At 57.8% G+C, this 10161-nt stretch overlaps 1 protein-coding gene across 1 annotated transcript; it reads right to left on the reverse strand.

The window, feature by feature from the left end:
• Positions 1-336: 336 nt before the first annotated feature.
• Positions 337-4948, reverse strand: LOC101544651 (keratin, type I cytoskeletal 18). The gene is made up of 7 exons (XM_055127921.1): positions 4339-4948; positions 3534-3616; positions 2967-3123; positions 2367-2531; positions 2139-2264; positions 858-1081; positions 337-495 (listed from the first exon to the last, which is right to left on the reverse strand). The coding sequence occupies exons 1-7, from the start codon at positions 4744-4746 to the stop codon at positions 375-377; spliced, it is 1284 nt and encodes a 427-aa protein (XP_054983896.1). The 5' UTR covers positions 4747-4948; the 3' UTR covers positions 337-374.
• Positions 4949-10161: the final 5213 nt, after the last annotated feature.

Below are 10161 nucleotides of genomic sequence, written 5' to 3' on the forward strand. Positions count from 1 at the left end.
GTCCTTGGTACTGTCCCAGGCCCCGATTCTTTCTGGGGCCCAGAGTCCCGCCAGGAAGCACCTTTCAGGCGGGCCACGAGCTCCAGGCCTCTTGATGGCCACGCTTAGAGCAGTGCCGTAGGTTCCTGACTCCCCTGGTCAGCACTCCCCTACCACCTTGAACCCGTTTCCAAGAACCCAGGCCCTTCTGCCCCCACCCTTCCCCTTCCATATGGAATCCAGGGTTCGGAGGTGATGGCAGAGGTGAGAGATGGACTGTGAGGTCAGGCCTTTGGACACAGTAGGTAAAGAGTCGCGGAAGACACAGACAGTGTACAGTAACCTATGCACTTTTAATTGACCTTCCATCTAGAGCAGACCCCCACGTCCATGGCTTAACGCCGGACAACTTTGGTGTCGTTGACCTCTGATACCACTTTGCTCGCCACAATCTTGTGGGTAGTCTTTTGGATGGTCTGCATGGACAGGCTGCTGCTGTCCAGGGCGTCACTGAGCCTTGAAGAGAAGACCAAGCCCTGGTTATACACAGCATCCCGCCCCACCCGAGCCTCGAGACGAGGCAGACAAGCAACAGACCTGATTCCCCTGCCTTCCCGAACAACCTCTCACCCCCTCTGCTCCGAGAGGAAACCCAGGCCAAACTCCAAGTCCTCCCTGGCCAGGGCTGCACGCAGACCTGTCCCTTCTCTCCAAGGGACCCAGGAGGGAGGAAATCTCTCACCGTCACCCCCTTGGAAGAGGCTGGGGCTCCCAGCTCCAGTGTTGGGCCAAGTGGTGCTGAGTGGTGCCGATGGACAGGTACACAGGGGGCTTCGCAGGGCTGAGGATGAGGGCCCGGTGCCGTCTGTCCCACTCACCTGAAGTCCTCCCCGCCCTCAAGCAGGCGGCGGTAGGTGGCAATCTCCTCCTCCAGCTTGACTTTGATGCTCAGCAGCGCCTCGTACTCCTGTGCCTGGCGCTGCCCCTCTGCCCGAACCTGGACCAGCTCTGACTCCAGATGCAGCAGGATCCCGTTCAGCTGCTCCATCTGCATGGCGTAGCGGGCTTGCACCTCCCTCAGGCTGTTCTCCAGGTTTCCCTTCTGTGGAGGCACAGAGAGGCAGGTCTGGTGAGCCTCAGAAAGATGCGGGGCTGACACTTTCATCAGAGCATCTGGATGACTCACCCCTCTTCTTGTTTGTTTTTTTAAATTTTTTAAAAATTTTATTGAGTCACTGTGAGATAGTTACAAGCTTTCATGTTTGTATTACAATCTCACAGTGATCAAACACCCAACCCTCCACCAGTGCACATTCCCCACCATCAATATCCCCAGTATACCCCCCCTTTCCCACTCTCCCCCTTGCCTCTATGGCAGACAATATTCCTCATACTCTCCCTCTACTTTTGGGCATTATGGCTTGCAACACAGACACTGAGAGGTCATCATGTTTAGTCCATTGTCTACTTTCGGCACGCATCTCCCATCCCGACTGGCTCCTCCAGCCATCATTTTCTTAGTGATCCCTTCTCTATTCCATCTGCCTTCTCCCCTCCACTCATGAAGCAGTCTTTCAGTTATGGGGAAATCCCCCTGTCCCTTGTATCTACTGTCTTTTGGTGTCAGCCTCATGTGATGTTATTCTATGTTCCACAAACGAGCGCAGTCCTTCTATGTCTGTCCCTCTCTTTCTGACTCATTTCACTTAGCATAAGACTCTCCATGTCTATCCATTTATAAGCAAATTTAATGACTTCATCTCTCCTAACAGCAGCATAGTATTCCACTGTGTAGATGTACCAAAGTTTCTTTAACCAGTCATCTATTTTAGGGCACTCGGACTCACCCCTCTTTGAAACTCCTACCAGGTGCCAAATTAGAGGGCAAGGCATGGGGAAATGAAGGCGAGGATTTTCAGAGCAGAGGGATTTGGATCAGTGTTTTCTTGATACTGGGGCTAGAGTGATGGGGGCAGTGTCGGAGCCTTGGGTGCGACTGGGGGATGCTCTGTGCTCTATCGTTTAAAGAAGGTGGGTTTGGGGAAGGGAGGTATTATCCTCTGGACAGGGAGTGGTAGTGTCGCACTGTTTGATGGAAGCGTAGGATTTGGGTGGTCAGCATGGGCTTGAGCCCCTCAGAGAGGCAGCGAGGCTCTTACCAGATTTCTCATGGACTCAAGTTCAATCTCCAAGGACTGCAAGTTTCGTCTCAGCTCTGTGAGCGTCAAACTTGCCGAGCTGAGCTCCGTATTCTGGGTGGTGACCACGGTGGTACTTTCTTCAATCTGTAGAGGGGGTACAGGCAGGCCTTAGACCTCTTCTGGGCCCTCCTCCCGCCACGGCCTCTCACAGATGCCCCCGGGCACCTGTCCCTTTTCCGCAGCTACCTGCTGGGACCAGTACTTGTCCAGTTCCTCCCGGTTCTTCCGAGCCAGCTCGTCATACTGGGCCCGTATGTCTGCCATGATCTTGCCAAGGTCCTGAGACTTGGGGGCGTCCACTTCCACGGTCAGGCCAGAGTTGGCAATCTGGGCTTGGAGACCCTTGACTTCCTGGTGAGAGAAGGGCCGTGGTGAGAAGGGGCTCAGTCAGAACTCCAGGAGGGCGTGAGGGCACGGCTTGCCCTGCGAGGAGCTGTCGGGGTCAGCTAGAGACAGGGGACACAAGTTCTGTGCCACTCTCACAGCCTGGGTCTGTCCCTCGGGAGGCTCCTTGTTTTGCCCATCCTTCCTTCTGCCACTGGGGAGCTCCTCCTCCAGGCAGCCCCACCCACTGTGCTGCTCTCACATGTCTGTCCCTGTCCGTCCATCACGCCCATGCCTCCCCCCTTCCTCCTGTCATTCATGTGCCACCACGGCACTGGGACTCAGAAGACCCCCACCCACGAGAGGCTGGTTCTCCAGTGCCCTTTGAGGCCACTGGTGGGCTGTTCCCTCCGCCCCCACGCAGACGGGTCCTGGCACTCTGTTCCCCAGCACCCCACTTGCCTCCTCATGGTTCTTCTTCATGAAGAGCAGCTCTTCCTTGAGTGTCTCAATCTCCGTCTCCAGCTGCAGCCGGGTGACATTGGTGTCATCGATGACCTTGCGGAGCCCGTGGATGTCACTCTCCACAGACTGGCGCATGACCAGCTCCGTCTCATACCTGTGCACAGGAGGGAGTCAGAGGGACCCTGTCTCAGCTACAATACCTTCTCCACCACAGAGCACCCCCAAAGGGCAGCTCCAGCCCGGGACCAGCCAGCACCCTGAGCAAGGACTCGATGCTAGCCCTCTAGCTCTTGGCATGGGGGGGCAGCATTCTTTTTTGAGGGGTCACACCCGGCGATGCTCAGGGCTTACTCCTGGCTCTGTACTCAGGGGTAACTCCTGGTGGGGCTCGGGAAACCCTAGTGGGTGCTGGGGACGGAACCAGCAGCAAGGCAAGCGCCCTCCCCGCTGAGCTGTCTCTGACCCAGGGGGGCAGTGCTATTCATGGGGGTGCTGAGTGTGGTGCACAAGTCATCCATTCAGATCCACCTTCCCTGCCCCTGGCATCCTCCCCTGGAACCTCACTTTACTCTGAAATCATCGGCGGCGAGCCGGGCATTGTCAATCTGCAGCACGATGCGGGCGTTGTCCACGGAATTTGAGAAGATCTAAAGGGATTAGAGAGAAAAGGTGGGTGGATTCTTGTGTGGGCGGTTACTGTGTGGAAGGCTGAATATGTGAATGTATGTGTGTGTGTGTGTGTGTGTGTGTGTGTGTGTGTGTGTGTTTTGGGGGTAGGGGGTGGCGTCCTAAATCTCTGAGAGCCAGAGTTCCACAACAGTCCTTCTGTCCCTCCTTTGGGCCCCTGCTGGCTGGCCGCCAGGCAGTGAGGTACAACTCCCAAGTCCTCTCCTGGCATTTTTCTCCCAGTGCACCTGCTCTGGGCTCCCCTGGCCCCCCCCACCCTGGGCTGGCTCCTCCCTCAGGTTGGCCTTCTGTTTGCTCCTAGATGACTCAGCCTTAGCCGCATCCGCTTAACCCTCCAACTGTCCCCTCAGCCTGAGGCCCAGAGCGTCTGGATCCTTCTTCTGGGCCTTGTCTCGGCTCCCCGAGGTTGTCCACCTTCTGGGCAAGGGCCCCCCACCCCCACCCCCGTCCTTTCCCACCATCACTGCAGAAAGGGCTCTCGGACCCTAGGTCACCCTCTCTTGGTCACCCCCTCCAGGCAGTGGACAGCCTCCTCTCAGGGGGTGGGGCACAGGGGGCAGGCAATTAGCGCCCCCTTTGCTATGGAGATTCCCAGCCCTGGAAGTAGGAATTCCAAGAGGCAGGCAGGGTAAACGCCCATGGAATGCTCTTCAGGGCTAGGAGAGGGGCGCGCTGGGCTTACCTGAGCTCTCAGATCCTCGATGGTCTTGAAGTAATGCCCCCAGTCTCTGACCTGGGGCCCCTTCTTCTCCAGGTGCTCCCGGATTTTGCTCTCCAGCCGCCGATTCTCAATCTCCAGGCTCCTCACGCGCTCCAGGTAGGAGGCCAGGCGGTCGTTCAGTTCCTGCATGGTCTCCTTCTCGCCCTGGATGCTGCCCATGACCATCAGGTTCCCGGTCATGGCCGAGCCCAGGCCCGCCGAGCCCAGGCCGCCCCGGTAGCTGGAGATGCGGGACACGGACCAGCCCCCTGAGCCCCCCGCGTACACGCTGGCCGCGCTGCTGATGGGGCGCATACGGTTGCTGGGCGAGCGCAAGGAGCCTGTGGAGCGGTAGTTGGAGGAGAAGGACGAGTGGGCGGTGAAGCTCATGGTGCTGGCGCAGAGGGGCGAGAGCCTGGCACGCAGGTGAGCTGACAGCGGAAAGCGGAAAGCGGAGAGCGGAGAGCGGAGAGCGGGCGGCCCGGGTCAGCTGAAGTTTTATCGCCGCGGGAGCCCGGGGGTGGGGCCGGCGGGCCCCGCCCCGGCGCTGGCGGCAGCCACAGGTGCGCCCTCAGCGTCTGATCCCGTGGCCTCGCCGCCGCCACTCCCCACCCCTGCAGAGGGGCTGACTATCAGGGAAGCCCAAGGGCGCCGGGTGCTGTGGGGACACGTGGCTGCCGCTTCGGGGCAGGAAATGACGTGGGGTGCTTAGCTCCCCCAGGTAGAGGAAGTGCCCGCAGGTTGAGCATTGGGCGGGGGGGGGCTCACGGGAAGAGTGGGTGGCACGGGTAGGGGTCTCCTTAGCGGGGCTGGAGCGGAGGAAGGAGCTCCCCAATGGTCTACCCCCACAGCCCACGGCACTCGGTGTCCAGCCTCCCCCTGCTCCTGGCCAGGTGCTCACTGCCACACCCCGGGGAATTCCGGGGGCTGTGTGCTCCAAAGGACCCCCGCATTCTTTTTTTCTTCCCTTTTGGGTCACACCCGGCGATGCTCAGGGGTTACTCCTGGCTCTGTACTCAGGAATTACTCCTGGCGGGGGACCATGTGGGATGCTGGGAGTCGAACCCGGGTTGGCTGTGGTACTATCACTCCAGCCCCCCCCCCACATTCTTTCTTTTTTTTTTTTTTTTTTTTGCGTCACACCCAGTGGTGCTCAGGGGTTACTCCTGGCTTTGCACTCAGGAATTACTCCTGGCTTTGCACTCAGGAATTACTCCTGGCGGTGCTTGGGGGACCATATGGGATGCCGGGGATCAAACCCGGGTCGGCTGCGTGCAAGGCAAACGCCCTACCGACTGTGCTATTGCTCCACCCCTCTCCCCACATTCTTTTCCTGTGAGATCAGACTTTTGAAAATAAGAGTGTCTGGGGGCAGACAGGTCCCAGGGCAGTGCTCTGTGAGCCCCGTGGGCCTCACGCACACTCTTGGGTAAGCACCATCTTCCAGAGAAGTTGCAGTCAATACTGGCTGGGCACGCACACTCTTGGGTAAGCACCATCTTCCAGAGAAGTTGCAGTCAATACTGGCTGGGCACCTACCATGGGTCAGCTCTGGGGGCAGACAGGTCCCAGGGCAGTGCTCTGTGAGCCCTGTGGGCCTCACGCACACTCTTGGGTAAGCACCATCTTCCAGAGAAGATGCAGTCAATACTGGCTGGGCACCTACCATGGGTCAGCTCTGGGGGCAGACAGGTCCCAGGGCAGTGCTCTGTGAGCCCTGTGGGCCTCACGCACACTCTTGGGTAAGCACCATCTTCCAGAGAAGTTGCAGTCAATACTGGCTGGGCACCTACCATGGGTCAGCTCTGTTCTGGCTGCTGGGCAAACAGTGGTGATGAGAGAGGGGCAGGCCCGTCCCGGAGGAGGGCCAGTGTCCCTGGGCCCCGATGCCCAAGAGGGCAGTGAGCGAGTGAGCTGGCCAGCCCTCCTGGCAGGCCGTCCCCACCCTCCCCCCTTCCAGGGGCTGGCTGCCTTCTCCAGGGCACTGGAGAGAAGGGGGATGTTCCCATCCTTCCCAGAGCCCCTACCGGGTGACCCCCCTCCACTGAATGAACGGGGGGACCCCGAGCACTGGGACTTCCAGGCTGCCCCAACCACAGCTTCGTGTCCGGTGCTCCTGGCAGACACACCGGTGTGTGTCCTTTGCTCCAACTGGCCCTATTGATTGATCCTTTATCCAGCTGCCCGGTGAACGGGAAGCCCGGGCCAGACCAGAGAGCAAGGCCTGGGTGGGGGCGGGGCGGGTGGGCCCCGAGACTTGCCTGGCCAGGGGCTGGCCAGCTGGGAGGGGCTGCTCCAATGTGCCTTTGGGTGCTGAATCGAGGAGATCTGCTGCCTTGAGGGCTGTGGGGACCCCACTGTTCTCCACGGGAGTGGCCAGGAGCAGGCCGGGGCCTTCTGAAGGCCAGGAGGCAAATGGGATGCAAAAAGGCAGCCAAATAAGTGACCGCTCATTCTGCATGGAAGGTTCTGGGCAGATGAGGCGCCAGCCAGAGGGCCTTTTCCTTCTTTCACCTTCATGTTCCCCTGCTTTGTATCTTCCACCCGGGTCCGCAGTCATCATCACGGGTCCACACTTGCACGGGAGGGTTGTTTGTAAATCTGTCGGGGCCAGTGCAGCTGTTCCCTGGGGTGCCAGGAGCTGTGGCTGGAGGCCCTTCGCTGATTGCAGCATCAGGAATAACCACAGAGAAGTCCCGAATATCCCTGGGGCAGAGAGATGCGGGAGTGTCCAGTGCTGGGTCACAGGGATTCATCTTCCTCTGCTACTCATTTCAGACCCTGGGGGCGCTTTGAATTCCAGTGGTCGGGCCTAGGAGACAGGATTCTTTTACTTTGGAAGGAAGCGAGGTCGTTTTTTTAAAATTGAAACTTCCTTAGAAAGATGTGAAAGGCGGGGAAGGGAGAGGGGTGCATTCAAGAAAGGGTACAGGCTTCTCTGGAGCGGAAAGGAGACGAAGAAAGGAGACAAGGAAATAAGCAACGAGACAGAGGGTCGAGCGAGATTCGCGTTCAAGGGAGAACGCGGGCCTGAAGAACAAGCCGGAGACGGGATTCTGGTACAGCTCCTTTCCAGATTCTTCTTGGAGTCTGCCCCACCCGCACTGCTCTGCCAGCGGGGGCCCGGGAGGCTCGGGCTGGGGGGTGGGAGGAGGAGCAGCCCTGCTGGCCAGGCCTTATCTGGTTCCGGCCACATTCCTGACCTCTTGCAGCATCGGGGCACAGGCCGACGTCGCTCCCAGCCCAGCCCGCCGTCCCGTCCCCGCCACTTCCCTACCCTGGGAGCTTTTCCTTCTGTCCAAGTCCCCATGCCAGCTGGGCAGTGGTGTATGAGGGAACAGTTTTGGTCCCCAGATTCCCAGGGAATCTTGGCACCCCAGTTCCTAGCACTGGGGTTCTGAGTGTCCGTGGTGCCTGGGTGGCTGTGGGCGTATCTAGGAAGCTGTGGAGCTGGTGGACCGGCCCCCTCAGCAGTTGGGGATGTCCCCTCCTCCCCCCCACCCCGCCCCGTCCTGCATTCCAGCGTCCAGCAGAGGGACGTGGGGAACCTGAGTGGCAGGTTTAACTCCTGAGTCCGTGCAGAGATGACCCTGATAGAGGAGGGTCAGCTCTTTCCTCCTGCTCCCCCCTTCTCGGGCAGAGGGCCAGGTTGGAGGGTGCAAGGGCGAGCTGTGAGGAAACACAGCGGGGCTGGTTAGGGGGATTATAAGGATTACAGGGCCTGGAATCCTCCAGCTTTGCTGCATTGTTCAAACTGGACCTTTCTGGCTCTACCCAGAGGAGGCTTTGGGAAAGCACCAGAGGTGTGAGGGTGCGGCTTATGGCCCAGAGGGGGGCTGATTCCCATCTCTCTGTCTCTCTGTCTCTCTCTCTGTCTCTCTCTGTCTCTCTGTCTCTGTCTCTCTGTCTCTCTCTGTCTCTCTGTCTCTCTCTATGTCTCTGTCTCTCTCTCTGTCTCTCTGTCTCTCTCTTTGTCTCTCTGTCTCTGTCTCTGTCTCTCTCTCTCTCTCTCTGGGGAGTCTGGCCACACCCAGCCATGCTGGGGGCTATTCCCCTGCGGTGCTCTGGAGACAACATGGAATGCCAGGCACTGAACCAGGGGGCACCCGTGCACTATCATGCTATCTTGCTGGACTCCCATCTTCTTCTTGCTAGTGTTCCCAGAAAGGTCCCCAGGACATGAGTGGGTGCTGCCATGGCAGCCCCTGTCCGAGGTCCTTTGTGTCATTGGCACACACACACACACACACACACACACACACACACACACACACACATACACCTGTCCTCCCAGGACGCAGCCCTGGGCCTGCGTCCTGGCATCCAGCGGGAACATGGTGCCAGAGGAGACTGCCCGGGCCTCTAAGGGAGTCAGGTGGCCTGACTTCTGGATCCGGGGGTGCCCAGAGCCTTACGGACAGTAAGTGAATGGTATCCCCAAGAAGTCCCAGCAGCTGAAGAGAGCTGCCAGTGAATTCAAAGTAAAGAGCCATAGCAGGAACCACACCCAGCCCAAGAGATTGATGGAACTGATGAAGATGATACGTGGTTTTCTTCACTGTGGGATCTCACCACATTCTTTTTTTTTAATTTTTTTAAAATTTTTTGGGTCACACCCAGCCATGCACTGGGATTACTCCTGACTCTGCACTCAGGAATTACTCCTGGCGGTGCTCGGGGGACCATATGGGATGCTAGGAATCGAACCTCAGTCAGCCATGTGCAAGGCAAATGCCCTCCCCGCTGTGCTATTATCACTCCAGCTCCACTCACATCATTCTTTAAAAGGCCTTGCCCAGGGCCACCTGTGCTGGGATTCTAAAGTCATCCAATACATTTCCATGGGATCCAACAGATTGAATTCAACAAATGAGGGATTCCGCCAAAGATGCCTTATTATGGATGCTGGGTCCAGAAGACAGGTCAGTGGTCTACTTGGGAAGACCCTCTGGGTCCCCCATCAGGACCAGGTCCTATTTATTCCTCTTGCCTCAGCTACATGTGGTAGTGCTCAGGGGCTGCTCCTGGCTCTGTGTTTGGGGGTTGCTCCTGCCTGTGTCCTGGGGGACCAGGCGCTGCTGGGGAGAGCAGCTGGGCCCCCTCGGGGGGAAAGTCTCTCCTCCAGCCACTAAGCTGTCCTCCACCCACCTCCCACCTTAACAACAGAGTCTCCGGTTCACAAAGCAATGAGTTACATGCGGAGACGCCAAAGACTCGGATGGAAGGGATAATTCTGTATTTGTATTAAAAGTGGCAATGATATATTAGCACTAAAGTCACTGTGATTATTTAATAAATACTGGAAATGTCACTATGCCTGACATTTAATAGTAAGCTAGTTCTACATTTAATTTTTTACCTGGCAGTGCTTTGGGGCCTTGGAGCCTGCTCTCAGCAGTACCTGGGTAGGAGTGGAGTGGGGCGGGTGGGGTGGGATGTGGTGCTGAAGGTCAGCCAGGGCAAAGCATGGGTCACCGCCCTTATGCAATTTTCTAGGCCCTAATCCTACATTTCAAGGAACAAGCCCATAAATCCTTCTGAGTCAGGGGTTCCTCTGTGTATGTATGTATGTGTGTGTGTGTGTGTGTGTGTGTGTGTGTGTGTGTGTGTGTGTGTGTGTGTGTGTGTGTGTGTGTGTGTGTGTGTGTGTGACTCTGAGGGTTGAACCCAGGGCGTCACACATGCAAGGCATGTGCACTAACCCTGGGTTCTCTTCCTGGCCTAACTCAGTTTCTTCACCAGATCCATGGATGACTTGAGGTCAGTGGATAGAAATGAGGGAGCCGGGAACTTCGGAAAATTGCT

Source organism: Sorex araneus, chromosome 2 (genome assembly GCF_027595985.1).
Source record: "Sorex araneus isolate mSorAra2 chromosome 2, mSorAra2.pri, whole genome shotgun sequence".
NCBI lineage: Eukaryota > Metazoa > Chordata > Mammalia > Eulipotyphla > Soricidae > Sorex > Sorex araneus.